We start from the raw sequence: 21,495 nt of genomic DNA, 5'->3' as shown, positions 1-21,495 counted from the left end.
GCCATGAACATTTTGTAGCTTCTTTATTTCAAAAGAATATACAGCATTTTCCTTTTGAAATATCTTGTTTGTGCACACAGGTTGCAAATTGCTGACATATTGGCATCATACAATCAGCTTGTTTTGCGGTGTATAAAATGTGCCTATTGCTCCTGGTGCATGTACACATACGCCCAGAGAAAACAATGAAGAGCAGTGTCAACTAGATTGACCTCAGTGCTCTCTCATCATCAGCCTGCTTGGGAATTCTCACCTGAATAAATACACGTGCTTGACTCCAGTGCACTGGGCCTTTGACCTAGTGAGCAAACTCTAGAACAGAGAAAAACACCCCCATGCTCAAGGTGGTAGATCTTGGGGTTCTAGGAAAAAACAAAGTAGATCTTGCAAGCCTGAAATCTGCCTAGCCCAAGTGTAGGGGCTAAGAGGATGAGAGAGACGGCCCAGGCTCAAAACTCAACCATGAAATGACTAGGTGACCTTAAGCAAGTAGAAGCCCCACTCTGTCTCCCAGTCCTTGTATCCTCCCACTCTGCAATATGAGGATAATATTTGCCTCCTTTTCGGGGGGGTTTAAATAATTTATTGTTCTTGCAGAGGACTTGGGTTTCTAACTATTCCATATGAGAACAGAGGGTATTCTGGTCTCTTGTGCTACAATCCTATAGCCCAGAAGTCCCCAACAGCACCCGCTAAGCTCTTCACCCAGTGCCTGCTTAAAAAAACATGAAAGAAAAATGAAAGTCAGGGCACCAGGTTCCCCTTCCTGTGCCTGAACCTGCCACTGTTCAGCAGGCAGGAAGGGAAAGAACCTGGCCCCACCCAATCTTCTAACCTCCACACAGACCTTTTCCCTTTTGCACTCTCTCTCCCCCCACTCCCAGCTTCTAGCCTTATTTCCCTCCCTCAACCCCTTTCCTCACTATTTCTCTCCCTTCCCCATCCCTAGCCTCCAGCTTTCTCTCCTCACCTCTAGCCTTGCTCTTGCTCTCTCCCACTTACGCCTTTATCTTGCTGTTTCTCTCCATTCTCAGCCTCTAACCTCACTATTTCTCTCACGCCTACCTCTTTTGACTAGCTAGGCCCCCACAGCAGCCATTATGTGACTAGCCACATCCTCCATGGGAGCCATTTTGTGGTGGTGCCCACAGCAGTTTCTCAAATTCCAAAATGTGCCCTTGAGTCCAAAAAGGTTGGGAACCTCTTCTGTACCCACTTATCTAGGAGTAAGCCTCATTGAAATCAATTGTTTTACACTGTACTGTTGTACATCGCCCAGAGTGGCCGGGTGACCGGCCAGATGGGCAATTAAGAAATTTAATAAATTAAAAAATAGGACCTACTTCTGAGTAGACATTTCTAAGATGGTGCCGTTAGTGTTCTTTGCCCTAGCATGCTTGCAGTTACGGTTGGGAAGATGGATCCTGTAGAAGGAACTATCTTCTACTAAACTGGAATCCTGGTCCATCTAGCTTAATTCACTGAGTCCTGTACTACATATCCAGCAGAATGGACTGTACCACTTCAGACTGCAAGTGCAGAGATCACATTTTTGAAAGTTCCCTGTGTAAAAAAACAAAGCTTGTTGCATTTAAAACCAACTAATGCGATAGGGACTGTGCTGAGCTGGAGCATTGCTTTTTGATGTTATTGATTGGGTGTGTGTGTACGGTGTTTTTATGGGGGGAGTATTCAAAAACATTCTCCACCTGCAATCCAAACTGGTTCAGCCCATTCTACCAAACTGGAATTAAGATGGGGGTTGGCACAGCACATTCTAGCATTATGTTATCCAAAAATGCCCTTCCCTGTGGCCTTTCTAAAATGTTTACTCACACATAAGTCCCATTCACCAAAGGTCCCTTCCAATATTAGTGTAAAGATTTCCTGTTTGCCGGATCGTTCTTGTTCCTTTTCCTGTTTGTGGTGCCTGGGGGATCAGTGAGGAATTGTCCCTTGAATAGCTGGCCTTAACTGTTCTAATGTCAGTTTCTGTTTCCTGGAGTGGGGAAGGTTTAATTATGAGGTCTGTGATTTTGCATTATTTCTTCTTTTCATTTGTATAACAAAATAATGCTATTTCACTCTTTCAAAAATGAAAACCAAAAACAGGATATCAGTAATAAAAGCTTTCCCCTTCCTATCACAGGATCAGAAATGAAGATCAAGGCAATTAAGAGAGGCTAGTCAAGGGGCAATTCATCACTAATGCATCAGGAAGCAACCATATGGGTAGGCTCCAGTTTGGAAACTTTTAATTAAAAGGCAGAGGAGCTTTCCAAAGCCTCAGTAGCAATTTGCTTGATTATTCTAGACAGGCTTGTGCTGCAAGTGCGTTTCATTATCAAAATAAGTTGCCACAAATAAGTTCTGAAAAAGCACAAGAGAACAATACAGAAAACAGTGGCTTACAACAATATTACAACAACATTGTGTGGATTTTCTGTAAAACATGTGCAAACGAAGGTTGGCAATTCAAGTAAGAAGAGATAGTGTAGAAGCAACTGTACTACACCAGTGGTGTAGCGGAGAGGAAATGCAGGAGAGAGCTACTCCAAAAGCTTTTTTCAAAGCAGGAGTGATAATGTCTTCTGCTGGAGTGCCAGGTTAAGTGATGAACTTTTCTCATTCTCTGACAAGAGAATGAGGTGACAACGAGGCCTCACGTTTTACCATTGTTTGTGATGGATTAGCATAGGGAGGGTTGCAAGCTGTCTGGACTCCCCATAAACTTCTGTGAATGAGGCAGGGTGATAGCACAATAAAAACTTTGTCTGGAAGGACCCTCAGTTGGGTTCTTTCCATTCATGGAAGATACTGCAATCACCTAACTGTCCAGAGCAGATTTTCAGGGGGTTGTGTGGGATAGGAGGAATTGGGTGGGGGGATGTTCTCACCTACACCTGCTTCTGCTAATGGGAACTCTGGATCCAAGCCATTGGCCCAGTTTCCATATATATTCCCACTGTTTAGCAGGCAATCTGACTACTTTTGTATAATGGACATTGTTTGGCACTGGTGTTTTTCTAACTTGCTGAATGACTAGTAGGGGTAGCCGGATACTTGACTCCATGGAAGACTTCTCAGTCCAAAAACCTGAGATTTGCTGCATTTTAATACATTCATACATTACAAAAATTCATCAAATAAAACAGGGGTGGGAAACCTCAGAGCCGTGGGCCAAATCTAGCCCTCCTAGGGTCCTAATCTGGCCCTCCAGGGTTTCCCAGATGGCCACCTCCTTTCCCCTGGCCTCACCTCCCCCCCCTCGACCATCAGTTGGTAGTTTCCCAGCTTCAGCGCAGTTTTTCCTCCATTCTAAAAGGCTGAAGTGCCTCTCCTTAGTGACTGGCAGGAAGAGCCTGAAGCTACAATAGGCTGGTATTTTGGTCCTGCCCCTTTTGCCTTTAGCCTGAACCTCCACTGGGATGTGGCCACTGAAAGCTAATCTGAATTAGAATTTGGCCCTCAGGCTGAAAGAGGTTCCGCACATCTGAGGTAAAGGGTAACTGTTAAAGCGGGCTTGATGTACCCACACACCATGCTGCCCTATGTTTAGGAAGCCATAGATAAGGTTGAGTTTGAAGATTAAATGCATCTTTGTGCCAGTTGGGGATTTCCTCCTCATGCAAATGGCAGTTTTGGAGGAGGAAAGCACGGGAGGAGAGGGTTAATTCTCCCCCCATCAGTTACACTCCCAGTGATTATCAGCAGCCCCCCTCCTGCTGCTGATGCTATTTGCATTTTTAAAATCTTCACTTTAAATGCAGAGATGCATTTAACATTGTGTCTATTTTTGGACCTGAAACTTTTGGGAAATACTTGCTTTCCATGGACACTATCAGTTCTTAAACCATTTATATCCCACTTTCCTAAAAAGTTCAAACTACCTGTCTAAAAATAATTACACACATGACTAAAAGCAAGAGTTAAAATCCAAAGAGCAATGGAATAAAATATAAATACCATAAATACCAGCTCCAGTTAAATGTTTGGGTTTTTACTTTTATAGTGTGGTTTTCAACTTTTATATTGTATCATGTTGCTTTTTATGGTTTTAATTGTTGTGAATCGCCCAGGGAGCTTTGGCTATTGCATGGTATAGAAATGTAATAAATAAATACAAAGGTAATTGATAAAATATAATTAAAACACACCCATGGCAGAGTAAGGGTGCAATCTTATGCATGTTTAGGCAGGAAAAAGACCTACAATTCCCAAGATGCCCCAGCCAGCCTTGCTGGCTGGAGGGATGCTGAGAGTTGTAGGACCTTTTTCTGTCTAAACATGCATAGATTGTGTCCTAAAAGACTCAGAGCAAGGACAATATTTATTTGATTTGTACGCTATCTTTCCACCAAGGAAATGGCAGTGAAGGCAGCTTACAGTCAAAGGAACTAAAAAACACTTGATTACAACAATAATAAAACAAATACATTAAAATGGAAGAAAAACACACACAATAAAAGAATAAAAACAACACCCAGCCCAACAGACCAACGTACATGCCAAAGCCTGCTTGAATAAAAATGTCTTTACCTGCCAGTGGAAGAACAGCAGAGAGGGAGACAAGATAGCCTCCTGCAGCAGGGAGTTCCAGAGCTTGGGAGCAACCACCAAGAAGGCCCTGGTTTATTCCTTATAATCTAAAAGCCTTCCTCAAAGGAAGGCATTATAGAGGGGATAAGGCAGACTTTCCTCAGGGTAGAATTCCAAGGCTTAGGCACACAGAGGTAGTGCAATACAAGTGATGTCCATACTCTTCCAAATTGGCTATGTACAACAGAGCAATTCCCATGAATGGATTATATACAGAAGCAATGTAAAGAACATGTGATCGTTTCTCTGCAGAGCGTACAAAGGACTTGCAAGAAGAAAAACAATTCCAGCTCATGGCTTGTCTTCTCTGTTTAATTTGAGAAAGGCACAATGTTGGTATTTGCCATGGCATCATGACCTGAAGGCTGTCCTCCCCCACAAGCTCCTTCATATCTCAGTGGCGTTCAGCCTCTATTCCAGTTACAGAAAGGTCCTGTTCCTGTCCAGTACTGGCTGCTAGCCCAATCATGCATTCTCCTCCTGTGATTACTGGAAAGAGCATGAATGGTCTGGCTGGGCGTGTGCTGTTGGTTTAAAGTTGGCGATTGAGCTTTGTACTTAAACACAGGCTAAGCGGCCAGAAGTCATGAGACAGAATTGTAGCCCTTTGTTCAGGTGTCCTTGGCAGCCAGCACATCAAGTTTAATTAATATTCTAACAAGCCTTGAAAGCAAAGGTGCATGTCCTTTCTCACAAGCCAAACTGTTCTCTGCCAGTCCAGGGAATGTAAAGAGCTGACATTTATAGGGGACACATCTGTATCACTGATGGGCCTGTAGTAAGATACAGAAAGTTTGGGAATTGGTGCAAATTGGTGTTATGACAATTACAACATAAGAGTTTTAACCCCTTAACTGTGCTATTAGGTTATATTAATGCTGACATGATAAAATGCTTCTATAAGAAATTAATTCATAATTTGCTAACAGCTGCTTGATTAGTGACAGATTTCTATTTTTGTGCTATCTAAACACCTACAGGAAGGAACTGGGTTCAACTTATTTTGGATTTATTAATTATGGACAAATTAAAGCAGCAAATAACTCAGTGGGAAAGACAGAAATCCAATTGTTTTTGATGTGTAGCTTGTAGTCACATGCCTGGAAACTCGGCCTGTGAACTGGGACAAACCAAAAAAAGTTCAAAATGATATGTTTGTATTAATTGCCTCAGAAGATTTCTGTTTTCGGGGGGGGGGGTATGCTAAGTGAATCACAATAAAAGTGTCATGGTACAATCCTATGCACACCTACTGGCAAGTAAGTCCCAGGGAATTCAATGGAACTTACTGCCGGACAAGCGCGTATAGGATTGCAACCTAAGAGTAATTGTAAATGTAATTATAAGTAGTGTTTGTGTGGAGGGAGCTTCTATTTATTGTTTTCCGTATTAACGCGTTATGAAAACTCATTCACAAAGTTACCCCACCCCCAAAAGTCATACATGCTGGTTGGAACCCCTTCCTGTCCCAAAGACATACGACATGGGAACTGCAGTTATGCTTAAAATAAAAGATCCCTATCCCCAGTGGACTCACACTGTACACTGAACATGGAGGAACAAGAACAGGCTTCAAGGAAACATTTCGATACATTAAACTTAACATAGAATCTCCTCTCACTGAAGCCCCTTTTTGTCTGTTACCCTATAGCTTCCTTTATGTTTTTGGAACATATTCCTTGAACCTCTATACCTTCACTTTGTTCACCATTCTCATTTCTGAAAACACACAAAATACTTTGAATGCTGATGGGTGGACCAGTTCCACTTGACCCTGTGAATATTGACCTGTTGAAATGCATAGTGAATCAGCCTCATAAGTTTCCTGCTACCAATAAGGAGTTAGTATCATATACTGACAAGCAATTATTCCCCCTGAACAGCTCCACTGGTGACAATAAAATGGCTATTCCAGGAGAGAAGATGGGTATGCAGTTATTGGAGAAGGGCTTTAGAAAATGTGTGTGACTATGGGATTATATGCATTGGTGGGTATCTGTGTGACTGACAACGCCTGGGCTGCCATCCTTTCTTTTACATGAGCTTTTACTTCCCTAGAATCATTGGGTGCTTCCACACAAGGCTTTTTTTGTGCCATCATCCTGCCTCATTCACAGAATTTCATGGGGGTGTCTAGACGATGACGCCTTTCACTCATAACCCTCCCGTGTTTTCTCACTGCTTCTTTGGTCTTTTTTCTTACCATAGAAAATCCATTAAGAAATAAAAGATGTAATAGGTGCACAAGGCCTTCTGATTAGTAGCACTTGGAACCTTCCATCTAGAAGCACCCATTCTGCTAAGGGATCAGCCCGGGTGCAAGCTCTCTCACTGCCTGAATTGGGAGAACATGCACAACCACTGCCTCGCACCCCTCCCTTTCCCCCGCCGACTTGCATCTGCCACCCCTTCCCTCATCCCATGCCCAATACCCCCTTCCCTCATCCTGCGCTCCCCTTACCTTTGCTGCTCTAGGGAGAGCCATGCAGCCAGAAGAAGTGGCCTCTCGGGTCTCACAAGAGCCCAGCAGCTGCCTCTTCGGGCTGCTGGGATCTTGAAGGGGAAACAGAGGGCAGGTGGCTGCTCCAGAGAGCCCCTCCAGCAGCTCTCTTGCTGTGGCAAATGCCATGGCGGGAGAGCAGTTGGCAGGGCTCTCTAGAGCACCTGCTGGAGGTGGTGGGACAACTGTGGAACCTCTGTTTCCCTGCCACCTGGCTCAAGTGGGGCAGGGCAGGGCAGTGGAGCAACACAATTCACCACTCCTTCGCCTGATATGGGCACCTCACCCTGCTTCATGGGTGGGCCAGCCCTGCAAGAGATAGTAGGATTGCCTGTGGCATTGCCTTTGCATCTACGGTGAAAGGAATAATCAATAGGTGAGCTATTCAAGCTGTGTGTTGGCTTCTTCTTGGGGAAGCTCTCAAATATCCCCCACTTCCCAATCGATTTAGGGCCTATTCACAGTTTCAGCTGGTAGCATGGGAGGAAGCCACTTTGCAGGGCTAATCTCTGGCACTATTACAGTAGGTAGTAACAGAGAAACTGTGTGGGTCCCCCTCCCTTGCTCATTGCCTTAATACCTGTGTATAATAGAGTAGTTTATCTGGAAGAAGCTCTTTCTATTTACTCAAGCCTTTCAGGGTTGTTGCTCTCGATATTTACATAGTGTCTAACAGCAGGGCCATGAACTTGGTCAGTGCTCCTGAATACAAATGAGAAAACATTTTAAGTGATGCTGGGTTAGATAAGAAAGGGTTCTCATTTTAGGGCTTAGGGTAGACACATGTCACAGAGGAGAGTCCTCTGTTTGAAGGGCTGCCAGAGGGCTCTGCGCTACTTTGAAGGTGTGCTCTGTTTGAAGGGCTGTCCGGTCCAGGTCTGGTTTAAAGAGAAAGAACTAACAGAAGGAAGAGCTGGGCCTTGAAGTGGCCCATCAACAGTTAACAGCACCTGGGCAGCAGGCTAAGAAGGCACACAGCTCACCTGGGCACAGATCCCCCTACACACATACACACTATGGTGAGTTGTACTATATTTCTATTTAAATGACAGTGATTATTTCTAAATTTGCATCTATACCTATGAATTTGCAAAAGCTAATTTTCTGCAAATCTGCCTTCTTTTGTTCTCTTTTTTTAGTGATACATTTCCTTTTATGTTGGTGTGTAAGTGGCCCCCCAACTGGCAGCAGTCTAGAGTTAATATGGTGCTTATAAGTAATCAGAGCTGAAAGGAATTTGCTTCCAAACATTCTATTCTATGAATGTTGATGTCCGATCTTCACCAGATATCCTTTAAATACTGGTAAATATTCACTAGAAACCAATATTTGATTTCTATATTTGACATGTAACAGCTGATATGCAATCAAGCGTATTTAGTATTTGACCGTATTTATCAATATAACATACAATGTAAGTTAATGTTTTACAGTTGGCACCTTATTAAATTTTGTATTTTTCCCTTGCCAAAATCAAAACACTCAAGAGATGCCAACACATTCAAAATTGGCATTTGGAATATGAATTGTGAAAATGTAATGTAATATTTTTGTGAAAGCATTTCAGCTCTCTCCACAGCCTACATTAGGATACAAAACATTTTTTAAAACTTTAAAGTGCCATTTCAATTATCTGTGAAATGGGCTGAAGAAATGTTTTCTATGGCTTCTTATATGGGCTCAGCAAAAGAAAATCTGTTCTCAGTCTGCTTTCAAAACTCCAAATTACAGGCTGTCCTTTTTACAGAGGCACTGGATTACCACATAGGCAGGAAGAGGCTGTTCACTGATAAAGCCAGCCATTAAGAGCCATGGGCCACTAGTTATTTCACAGGCAACATATGCCTCTAATTTATCTAACAGTGGAATCCAACAAAGACAGACAAAGCAATGGGAAAATATGGAAGGGTTACAAATGGGAGACATCATCTGTAAAATTCCATGAATGAGGCAAGTGAACCCTATAAATGAGCCTGCTTAAAATTGGGGTGTCAGTCTCACCTATGCTTTTCTGGTTCTCCCTATGTCTAGTATTTCATTTCTTTTAGAATTGATTTTCTTTTCCAAGGCATCCTTTCAAATTAGATTTCTCCACCAGATCTCTCCATCATGTTGTCTCCATTAGGAGCTGTCTCCTGGAGGAAGCTGCAGTGGACCATATGGTGTTGTCTGGCTGTGCGCCATCATTTTTTAATTTTAAAAAATTATACCTTCCATCCTTAACAGTCTGAGGCAATTTACAGACATAATTAAGAACAAAATAATAAAAGTTGCAGCCAGGAACAGGCAGCATCATTCTCAGTCCCACACAAGAGCAAATACCATGAAGTTCAGAAATGGCTCATGAGGTGAGGTGGTAACAGATGCCTTGCTGACAGTGGTGCAGCTACATGGTTTTAGACCCTGGACTTAATGGTCTTACTGGGGGGCAGGGACATTAGATGTCTGTGTGTATTATTTCAGTTATGAAACACACAGTTAACATTTCCCTCCACGCCTTACAACTGTTTCTATGTTCCTGATATTTTTGTTATTTTTGTTATTACTGTTATTATTTATTTATTTATTTAAGCTATTTCTATACCGCTTGATGTCACAGGATCTCCAAGCAGTTTATATAAAACCACATACAACACAATATAAAAACCAATATAAAAACAGTATAAAATAATAAATACCCTAAACATGTTACAAGAGCAGTAAAACCGAGCAGTGTCATGATCGATTAGACGACAGGGAAAGCCTGAGCGAACAAAGGCATTTTCAAGAGGCATTTGAATTTTGCCACATTTTCTGCCTCTTGAACCACAAGTGGAAGTGTTCCAGAGGGTTGGTGCCACTACTGAGAAGGCCTGCTTACTTGCCGTTACCTGGTGACACACCTCTGGTCGTGGAATGACCTATAAGGCCTATTAGAGCAACCTCTTCCCAAAAAATCTGCCAATCCTGCCCCCCCAAAATAAATACTTTGAGTATGTATGTATAGTTTCACATTTTAAACTCACATAGGGTGCAATCCTATCGGGATAGGTGGCCGCCTTCGAACTTGGAGGTGACCGCCTATCCAATGCAGGGCAGGAGCTTCAGCCGCCCTGCATTCTGGGCTAGATAGCCGATTTTGGCTGGCTAGCTGTGGGAAGTCGGAGCGGGGGGGGGGGACAGGGATGCCAGACAATGCATAGGGAGCATCGGAATGGCACTTCCGCCCCCCCCCGGAATGCCCCATTTTCACTGCTCCATGCTCCTCTTATGAGCGCAGAGCCGATCCGTGCTGCCTACGAGGCAGTGCAGGAGGGGGTGGAAGATGGTTCTCAGGGAACCGACCTCGGAGCATGGGCTCCGAGGTCGTTTCCCAGAAACTGACCTATCCTATGGCCATCTAGCCGCTGACTAGCAGCCACAGGATTGCACCCAAGTGATAGCACCATCATGACTACAGGAATAAAATAGAGTTTGCATCTGCTGCCCTGATGCTAAATACATTTACTTGGGAATGCATCCCATTTTGTTATAGAAAAGAATAACCTATTTTTAAAGTAAAACATAATAAAATGAGCATGCCTGGCTGGCTGCCCCTAACTATATAAAAAGAAAAATTTAAGAAATAAAGAAAGCTGTGGCAACCATGGGCCCTGGCATGCCCATGTCGCCCAAGGTGTTGATGCCAGGTCTGTTTGCCAGCACTCCCATCACTTGCCACGCTCTGGGTGGTCATTTGGGGGCCCCTCTGAGCTGCAGAGCCCTGGACTTCAGCCCCAAGGTCCAGCTCTAGATGCACCACTGCTTGTTGAGTGATTCAAACCAGCCTTCATAAGGCAGTCATAACTTGTGGAAAAGTCCTTAACTTTGTTCGAGTTATTGGTTAAGAAGAACACAACAGTGTGACTTCCCTTAGAAGGAAGGACTGCTATCTAGTCTAGAGCTGACTGTCAGAATCTGCTGAAAGTTTCTCACTACTGCCACCCTGGAGGATTCCTAGAGTAGCTGAGACTATCAAATAAGATAATGGAGAGACTTTTTTCTTAGACCCATATTGCCCAATTCATTTGCTGTTTTTAAAAAACTAAGTTCCAGTTTCCTGGTGTTTTTGGAACAGAACATTCCAGGAAAAACCTCTAGTTTGTAATGTGATACAGCCAGATCGCTTCACTTACTTGAAAACATGCTAAACACACACACACAATAACAAATACATCCTGAAACTATTTAAGCCCAATCCTGTGTCTGTTTACTTGGAAGTGAGTCCCACTATGGTCAATGAGCCTTAGTCCCAAGTTAGTGTATGTAGGGCTGTAGAGTGAGAAGCGAGGCTAGGACTGGCATCAGAGCTCAGCCAAGGCAGATGCCCAGTGACAGTGACCACGGACAGCGGGAGGCCCACTGATAGCGACCAACCCTCCTCTCTCCCTCCTCCTTGTTGCCGCCTGTTCACCTGCCCCGTCCAAGTGAGTGGCAAGAGCAGCAATCTTTGCTCATCTTGTCCTTTCCTTCAGGGCAGTGGTGCAGACTGCCCAGAGGGAAAGGGCAAGTGAACAGGAAGCAGTAGAAAAAGCAAAGTGGAGGACATGTGGCTAACTCAACAGCAAAGTGAAGGACATCTTGCCCAAGAGTCCCTACCACCACCACCACCACAACAACATGAAGCTGACATGAACTGGAACAAAAGTCCTGATTAGAATAAATTCTCTGGCTGGAAACGGTCTGTTCCATTAGCAAGAAATTTTTCAAGTGACTTCAGTTTTCCTTTTGGTTGCCTACCAAAATGATCAGGGAATAGTAAGTCTCCTTTACACTATGCAGTAAGGAGCATATTTGCTCCACTGAAGCATTTCTCTGCTAGAACAGCTACTCCTTCTCTAGCCATAAAAGCTGTTATCTTTCCTCTCCTCCCCCACTCAAAATCCCAGTTCTTTCCCAAAGCCTTTACTGATCCGTTGTTAATTTCTCTGCAGTTTGTCTGCAACCAATTAACCCATCTCCATCCTTGCTGCTCTTCTATCATGGGGACTGATTGGATCATTCAGTTGCTGCATCTCAGCATGACTCACCAATCTCAGGAGACAAGCCCAGAGTAGTCAGCTTGTTAAGGAGACAAGCCCAGCCCCAAAGCAGTCACTGGGCTTCTCTAAGGACAGATAATTCTTACCATTGTCAGTATTATCGTACTGAGGAGGAATAATTCTTATTTTAGGGGGGAAATGGTCCTCAGCTATCAGAAGTCTGGGAAAACCTCACTGCAGTGGCTAGCTACATCAAGCTAGCTATTGGGAAAGCTGCTGTTTAAGGCTGTGTATTTAAAATAGAGTATATCCACTATTTATGTTATATCCCACGGTTAATCCAAGAAGCTCATGGTTTTCCCCTTCCCTCATATTTATCCCCACAATAATGTGAGGTAAAAACAGTGAAGAGTCTTGTGGCACTTTGAAAACTAATGTATTTATTTTGGTGTACACTTTTGTGGACCCTGTCCATTCCATCAGATGTAGCTGATTGCATCTGATGAAGTGGACAGTGTCCACAAAAGCATATGCCAAAATAAATTTGTTAGTCTTTAAGGTACCACAAGACTCTTTGTTGCCTTTGCTGCAACAAACTAATACAGCTATCTCTCTGGTACCTGTGACTAAGAGATAGTGCCCGGACCAAGGTCTCTTAATGAGCTTCATGACTGAATGGGGATTTCAACCTGAGTCTCCCTAGCCCTAGTCCAGTACTCTAGCCCAATCCTGCCCAACCTGGTGCTCTCCAGATTAGCCACACTGGCTGGGAATGATGGGAGTTGCATTCCAACACGTCTGGAGGGCACCAGTCGGGAAGATTGGGCTACCCACTACAACATGCTATGCCCTTTAATAGTGAGTTTTGTGTATATGGCCTGGTTCGCATGTAATGACAATCCACAGTACAGGTTGAGTGGCTGTTGTTGAATTGTGGCTTGTCGTTACATGCAAACTCTGCGCTATGGTTTAACTATGGGTTGTTAATCACGAACAACCCAGAGTTCACAATCTAACAACGAACCATGAACTCTCTTCCTGGGTTGTTTGTGGTTAACAAGCCATAGTTAAACCATAGTGCAGGGTTCACCGGTAACAACAACCCATGATGCAACAACAACCCACAATTCAACGACAACCCATACTCTGAATTGTTGTTATGTGTGAACCAGGTCTATATGTTCCTATGATAGCACCACTAACACAGAATCTGTATGTCATGCAATGGATTGTGTTGTCACAGCTCACATCTTATATGTTACTTTAGAAATAACATGAATTTCTGTTTGCCCGACATAGCCTAAAATGCCTATATAATACTCAAAAACATATTCCTGATAGGGAATTCCTGATGCCTCTTCTTTGTTTTTAAAGAGGTTTTTTTTTTGGGGGGGGGAAGTGAAAGGACTCTGTTCTCTTATTCACACATAGCACTAAATCAGTGCCATTCCCACCCCTGTGGCCAGGGAATAGTCTGTGTTATGTTTGGATGAAATGCTCAAATGTTGCACGAGGCAACCTGACATAGAGTTGACCCCCTTTTCAGGACAGCACTGTATGGAACGTGGCTCATATAACTGCCAGCTCAAAATGCCAAGCCTGGTGGGGTTTCTTTTTCACCTCCACAGCACACCAACAGCCATTCAAAAATACTTCTCATTTGTAAAGAGACAGCTGTCGCTGTTCCCAGGTTCATTTCTATTTGGAAAGTGATGCCTAAGCAAGGCACAGCAAGCTGTTCCTCTCTTGGCTGTGACCTGTCCCCTACTTTCTGAATGCAGGCTGGCATTAGCAGACCTTTCAGGAGTCACATATCTTGGGTGACCAATGACCCCTTTATTTGTAGCTCATGCATCTGGAACCCATGGCTTGGGGGGCGGGGCGTGGGATTTGGAATAAAGCTAAGTGCCCCTTGTGCCTCATCGCATAGCTTCTCAGCACCCAAATCCTCCCTTTCCAGAGCTTGAGTTCTTTCCCATAGGAAAATTACCATTCATTCATAGATGTAAAAATATTTTTAAACTGCCCTTCATCCCTGCAAATACCAAGGCAGTGTACATATCAGTATACCATATACAACATTTGTTTATTTAAAACATTTTTATGCTGCCTTTCTGGAAAAAAACAGTCAAGGTGGTTTACCAAAGAAAATAAAAAAAGTAAAATCACAAACAGATAAAGACATAATAAACCCTTAAAAACAACTTTATCATAATAACACCCACCAAAACATAGTGGTGTGTGGGATGTATTCCATTCTATGTCATTCTGTATTTAGAAAGCTTATTTAAGGAGTTGGACTGAGCCAGACTTCCCCAACCTGACACCCTCCCATCACAACCAGCATTGGTCATGCTGGTTGGGGGTGATGGGAGTTGTAGTCCAACACATCTGGTGGGTGCCAGGTTGGGGAAGGTGGCCATTCTCCTTTCAACAGATTTTACCAAACCATCTCCTTTTAGAGATTCAGGCCTTAGGAGAGCCCCATTGAGAAAAAATGATAACGCAAGTGCTAAAAAACCTGAATATAAATTCACACTGCAAGAATCACATGCATTAACAAATGAGAATGGATCTACGTATTTTAAATATATGGGAGTCCTGTCCAAGCACAACTGTGAGATAACAACAAAAACCTGTCTGAGTTGTTCATTGGACACTGCAAACTGAGGTAAATATACAGAGGGAAGTCAGAAGAGGAAGTTGGCTCAATGCCAGACATTAATAAAGCTCAACATGTGGCCCAAAGGAGTGGTGCTATGTGTTTTTTGTTCAAAATATAATGAAGTGTTGTCATCAGACTTTGAAAGTTGCTACAGCAACAGCAGCAAAGAATTTGGGATCATGGGAGAAAATCATCTTTACAGCCACTAAATACACTGTTTCATCAAACTGTCTAGAATACTGGTTGTTTGCTTATGTGCAAACATATGTTCCCACACACAGCCTACCACAGAAGTGTCATATAGCACAACAACATACGGTATTTCAGAAGTGCAAGATGGATGGAATATAAAGCCATGGGGTCTGAGCTGTGATGTGCTGAGAAAGTGGTGCACACAGAAGGAAGTGAAAACTCACTGCAGCCTATTTTACCAGATAGACTGAGAGAAAGAAGAAATTAAAAATAGGTAAGAAGGTTTTCTAACGATTAAACCAGTTTTGGCTTGTGAACCATCTTTATGTTTTTATTCATTTATTTATAGCACAATCCTATGCAAGTATACTCAGAAAGGGACATACGCCCAGGTAAGTGGGTATAAGATTGCACCCTTAATGCTCTGATCTTCAGCTGAAAAGGCTCCCAGAGCCCCCTCACAATGAACTAGGGTTTTAGAACCAACATATCTGACAACCCAGCAAATGGCCAAGTACTCCTTGCCTTCCTCTGCTTGCAGTATTTTCTATCACAATAAATTTAAATAACTTGTAAGTACCAAGAAGAACTCATTTACAATCCTACCATCTATTCCTAGTAACAAAACGTTCAGAAGGGTAGCTCGTGTGAGGCTGCTGCAGAAAAAACAATGACTCATGTGGCCCCAAAAGACTAGAAGGGCAATCCTATGCACGTCTACTCTAAACGAAGCCCCATTGCGTTCTGAAGGATTTAGGATGCAATCCTACGCAGGCTGGGCATGCTGGGAGTTGTAGGACTTTCTTCTGTGTAAATACGCATAGGATTGTTTCATTAATCCGAGACAAGTCTCCATCTTAGTGCTGACAGTGCAGCTCTATACGTATCTACTTACTACGTAAGTGATTAAGTTCCACTGAATTCAGTGGAGCTTACAGATAAATTGGTAAGGGCGCAATCCTATGCATGTTTAGACAGAAGAAAGTCCTACAGCTCCCACTGTGTCCCAGCAAGTCCCCCCCCCCCCGTCTAAACACGCATAGCATTATTGCTTCCTTAGGACGCAATCCGAAACACACAAGGGAGTAGGACCCACACTGAGCATTGTGTAATTTAACGCTTGAATAAACATACAGTGGATTGCACTGCAACCTTCTCCGCTGTTCTTATTTAAAAATATGAATATACCGCTTCCCATTTTAAAAATCCGGATGAGGATTTCCCCGCTACTCAGTTTTCTGCGATGTTAAAATATATGCTTCGGAGAAAAAAAGAATATTAAGCACCTTGATAACTTTGACAAGGTGCCTGCAAACCGCGACTGTGCATGTATTTTACCGAGGAAGGGCCAAAGTAGAAGACTGCCTTTGCTTTTTCCTTCCTACAGGGAGAGAGGGAGTCCAACTATCGTTTTTTCCTTTTTAAATGTTTGTTGGTTTTTCTAAATACAAGCACAAACAGAAATGCGTGGAATTTAAGGCTAGCTGTTGGCAGAGCGTCATGCAATTGGTTTCCAACGGAAGCTGAGAAGTCGGAGCAAAGCGGCGGCCGCATACTCGGAGGGGCCACACCCCTAACGGCCCCTTTGCGGCGGCGGCCGCAGCAGCAGCAGCGGCGGCGACCCAAAATGTGGCAATCGCGTGTGGCAAGAAGAGAGTACAGCTGCGCATCACGCGCCGCACGGATTCCACTGGCTTTGCTCGCGCTGGGGCGGAGCTTAGAGCAGAGCCCGCGAGCTTCGTTGTTGCTGGGTGGGGAGGGGGGGAGGCGGTGATGTCAGCTGTCACAGCCCTGCGGTCTCTACGCTCGCGCCCTCTCCGAGGACACGCCCCCAGCACTCCCCCCTCCCCCGTCTGGGCATTCCCTGGTCGGCCGCTGCCGCCGCCGCCGCTCGCTGACAGACGGACAGCCGCCCCGCCCTTCCCCTGGCCCGGCTCCGCCTTCCCTCTCTCCTCGCGCCGACCTTTCCCCTAGTTTCCAGAGGGTGGTTCGGCGCGGCCGCCGCCACGGAACGTGCCCACGAGGGGCCTTTCCTGCTCTCATCCTAGCGGCACGAGGCAATCACGCCGCCCGAGGGAGCTCATTGGCCGGGGAGGAGGCAGCTCGGGCTGTGATTGGTGAGGCGCATCTTCCCTTCCCCTTTCGTTCTCTCCTCCTCCTCCCCCGCCCCTGCTGCTTCTGCTGTATGGAGTGTTTTGGTGTGTTTCCCTCTGTGTTTTGGCTGCTCGCCTCCCTGGAAGGAGGGGGCGGGAGAGAGGCAGGCGGCGGCGGCGATTGCTCTTGCTGGCTTTGTCACGTCGCTGCTGCCTGCGGGAGCTTTCACCATGCATACCTCGCCTTGCGCCGAGGAGATGGGAGATGCCCCTGCTGTGAGTACCACTTGCTGCACGGTGCGGGGTCGGGCTGAGGGGAGATCAGAGGGGCGGAGCAGGGACCCCGCGCCTCCTGGCATCTCCCGAGGCCGAATTAGGCTGACTTGATTTCTCTCCACGCCTTCCGATCTCATCCGCATCACTTTCCACGGTACAAGATACAAGTGCTGGTGGGGAGAGAGACACTGATGAACAATGGGGGGATAATCAGAACAAACCTGGGCTATTTATCTATTCATTGCAAATGCAGTTAATGAGTCGCCCAGATGCAAAGGTGATGGGTGTAACTGATGCGCGTGTGCTTCCTGTATGTGTGGCGTTGGAGTACAACCTTCCTCTCCTAACCTGCCGTGGGGCAGCTGATCCAGCAACGATCAATCTAACAAAGCCACTTCATTCGAGCCCTTCCCTGGGCTGTCTGGGTCGCGTGTAGGTGGCTATACTAACTTACCTGGACTTGGTGACGTTTATGCCCGTGAATAATACTTAATCCTCCCCTCTCCTTAAACCTGCTTCTGAAGTCTGGGAGCTGTACAAGCATAGAGTGTAGGATGCAGTAGACATTTCTCATCCTTGCAGCCCAATCCTATGCATTTTACTTGCAGAAAGCCCCAATTATTTCAGTTGGACTGTGTTACCAGTAAATGTGCAATAGGACTGCAGATTTACTTGCCCTGGCCAGTGAGGTTTTACTCCATGAGTAGTCCCCACTGACGCATGCAGAGTGTACTTCACCATGAGTAATCTCAGCAGCCTGTGATCCACAGTTGCCTGGTAATGGCATGAATTCATGCCCTGGAGATTACAGTGAGTGCAGGGGGGCTGGGGATTGCCAGGCACAAGCTGCCTGTCGGTCTCATAGCTGGTAATGTTTGGGGGGAGGGAACCTCCACATTTCGCAGGTGGGGTTCTTTCTTTGTTAACTTTGTCATTTTTGAGCCTTTTGGAAAGAGTCCCGTCCTCTGCATGCAATCCTTGCTTTCCAATCACACCAGTATTGTGGGGGGAACTACCACGCCTCGCAGTGCTTCCCAGCAGTGGCTCAGCTAGAGACCACCACCCACTTGCTCACATGGCTATTTTGATGCATGACGTCGCCCTCTCCTTCCCCCCCACCCCAGAGCTATATTTGGAGTGGGTGGTTGCTCTGGATCCCATGAGATGGAAAGAAATCCTTCCACCCCCTTCCCTCCCTTTAGAAGGTGGCGCTTCCCCTTCTTCCAACCAATTGACATTGACTTTGTAATTTTCCCATCTGCATGTCAGCCCCTCACCCCCCCTTTTCTTTTCTCTTCTTTCCTTTTTGTTGTTGTTGCAAAGTAACAAAGCTGGAGAATAAAGAACCATGCATGTCAACAGTGTAGGGCAGGAATGGACATAAATAATTGGCTCCCACATTTCATAGTATTCATGTAACCTCAGCACAGTGAGTTGGTGGGAAATTTCCCGTCTTTGTGCGGCTGTAGACTTGCAGTCGCTTCTTCTGTTGCATGCCACCTCATCCGGTTTGCCTCTGCAGTGTCTGGGTGGAAGGAGGTGATTTAAGGACATGCCGCCAGGCTAAGTTATGCTGGTGCGTGTCTGTCTGGAAGTCAACCTCGGCTTCTTAAACCTTTTCTCTCTCCTTCTCCTAAAGTTTATTAATCTATTGTGGATTTCATAAGGTTCATGAATCACAAGCAAATCTAAAATTTACTTTCTTAAATTATTCTCTTTGAAATATTTGAGCCTTTGAATAAGCAATCCTGACATTTCAAACCCCAACCCCCAGTTCTTTTTAGAGCTTATTCATTTAATGTGGGTTTCATTTTGATCCCAAGGAACAAATTTTTCATGAGCTGCAAGCAAATGTAGAAGTTCTCATTCTTTTACGTATTTCCATTCTTTGATATTCTGGAATCCTTTACATAAATGCTGTTTAAACTCTCATGGTTAGCACAGTCAGAACTGGTACTTTTGATGATCCCGTGGATTAAATAATAAGCAATAGCATAAAACCCTCTCATTATTTAGATCAGTTTCAAGATGTTGATTTTCCTCCTCTTCCCCTCTAAAACCTTTCAGTTTGTTTTAAGTGTCTATGAACCTGTGATGCCAAGTTCTTAGGTTAGCTGCAATTTTCTTATTGGTTTCACCATATGAAAAGGTACTTTCTGTTGGTGTCATTTAATATGAAGCAAATAACTATTTGAAGTTAACATGTGGTTCACATCTGTACAGTTAAGTACTGTGATTGGTAACCTTTTGACAAGTTGTATGTGTGCATGCCTAATTCGTCACAACTGGTTTTGCTTGTGTGTAGCTGGGTTTTGAATGGAACCCTGTACTGCTTAGTAAATATTTATAAATGATAAATTGTGTGTGTGTGTGCGCGTGTGTGTGTGTGGCATCTGTGGACTGCTTATGGTGCACGAAAACTGTATCCTGTAGGCATCATGAGGTTTGCTATCCAAGTGGCAAGTTCCACTTTCTTTGTGAATTTGGGCTCTGGACTGGCTGCAGTGATAATTTTGCATGTGCACTGAATAGGGAATTGAATCCTGCGCAAACATGGGGTTCTAGATTGAGTTGTAGTGTGAGACATTTGCGTGTGTAATTATTTACTACAGATAGCTGCATATGGCCAACAAGTTCTGCTGGCAGTAGCCAAAACTCCTGATGATTGTGTGCAAAAAGAGAGTGGCATACCTGTTGCTGTAGTTGTAGTCTCAGTACAACACAGTCAAGCGTGCTAAAGCCCCACTGATTTCAGTAGCCTTAACCAGGCTTAACTCTATGATGTGTGGCCAGCATTTATTACTTTTTTGCAACAAATAGTCCAGTGATCTTCGCTGCTTTTCAAGCTGGAGCCCCTTGAACTCCAGGAACCTCAACCAAGGCCACTTAGGGACTTTTCCTGCGGTGGGGGCCCTCTCCCCTCTTCCGCAGTCAAGCGGCATCCCTTCCACTGGACTCAGCTGGAGGCCTTTGCGGGCTTCTCCTCCCCATCCCCCTCTATGTTGTCCAAGCAAGGCCTCCTTGGCCAGTCACCAGGCAGGCAAATTCTCACAGGTTCACTTGGTCCTTGAATTGGAATGGACCTTTTCCTCATCACTGAGAGAGTGATCTGCTCTGCTCAAGTGCTGCAGAATCTCCCAGCACAAGCCCATGTTGCTCTTTTGAGCCAGCACATTCAGTTTCTCCTTCACCTTTCAGCAGCTGTGCAGTGCCCCTCTGCAGCTAGCCAGTTACATGGCCCACTGCCTCTTGGGCTGCTCCCCCCCCACAGCTAATTGGCTGATTGCTCCTGCATTCTCCTCTCCCCATCCTTGCCCCCGCCCACCACCTTACAGCTGAGGAATGGCAGGTCTCCTTACTCCCCATCCCTGAAGCCTCCTGCAGAAACCCAGATCACAGCAACCAGCCCACTGCTAAAGCGAACAACAAGGTAAAGCTAGAGAGCTCCTGCTGAGAGTGAGGAGCTGCTGCAAAGCGAGAAACAGTGAGTGAATGAATGAATGAATGACAGACAGAGGTGGAGAGCCACACCTGAGGTGATTAGGGGACGCCAGTGGACCTCAGGCCTAGCAGTGAAGGACACTGAAATAGCCACTTAACAGAAACACTGAAATAGTCATTTAACAAAACTGGAAATAGTCAAAAGCTGTCAGCGTACAACTCACTGAGAGGAGCAGGGATGTGTATTTGAGTGCACATCACACTCAATGCAATACAATGCTGTGAAGCAACCAGATGCTCATCCAACCAGCCTAGCAATTGACTCACACGTGTCTTCTAATGAATGTAAGAAACTGTGTTATGCCAAGTCAGATTGTTGGTCGTTCTAGGCTAGTATTACGTACTCTGACTGGCAGCTGTTCTCCAGATCAGTGGAGCAGTGAGATCTTTTAAACAGGGGATTCTGGGGATCGAATGTGGGACCCTTTGAATGAAAGGCAGTGCTGTGGTCTCTCCTCCTGCTTATGCACATAGACCTCAGTAGCTGGATCAGGACTTTGATCTGAATCAGGGGTGGGCAACTTGTGGCCCTGCAGATGCTTTGGCCTACAATTCCAGTTATCCCTCACTATTGGTTATGCTGGCTAGGGTTGATGGGAGTTACAGGCCAAAACATCTGGAGGGCAAGGGCCTCAAGTTGCCCACCCCTGATCTATATGCTGAGTTCAT

At 44.9% G+C, this 21,495-nt stretch overlaps 1 protein-coding gene across 2 annotated transcripts in view; it reads left to right on the top strand.

Moving 5' to 3' along the window:
• The first annotated feature begins 7,887 nt into the window (after positions 1-7,887).
• KLF11 (KLF transcription factor 11) overlaps positions 7,888-21,495 on the top strand; it is a 21,169-nt gene continuing 7,561 nt past the window's right edge. The window contains exons 1-2 of one of the 2 annotated variants that reach the window (XM_084826655.1): positions 7,888-8,118; positions 15,046-15,230. Coding sequence is in view for 1 of the 2 variants with exons in the window: in XM_084826654.1 (XP_084682780.1) it covers positions 17,281-17,325 (45 nt within the window). In the remaining variant the exon portion in view is untranslated. Of the gene's footprint in view, positions 8,119-15,045; positions 15,231-17,133; positions 17,326-21,495 lie in introns of those variants that run through there. The other variant, XM_084826654.1, reaches the window with a different exon arrangement.

Source organism: Heloderma suspectum, chromosome 1 (assembly GCF_057233095.1).
Source record: "Heloderma suspectum isolate Gila_16-S chromosome 1, 16-S_ref, whole genome shotgun sequence".
In the NCBI taxonomy this organism is placed as follows: domain Eukaryota; kingdom Metazoa; phylum Chordata; class Lepidosauria; order Squamata; family Helodermatidae; genus Heloderma; species Heloderma suspectum.
Note: the sequence above shows the minus strand (reverse complement) of the source record. Positions and strands in the feature narration are given on the sequence as shown.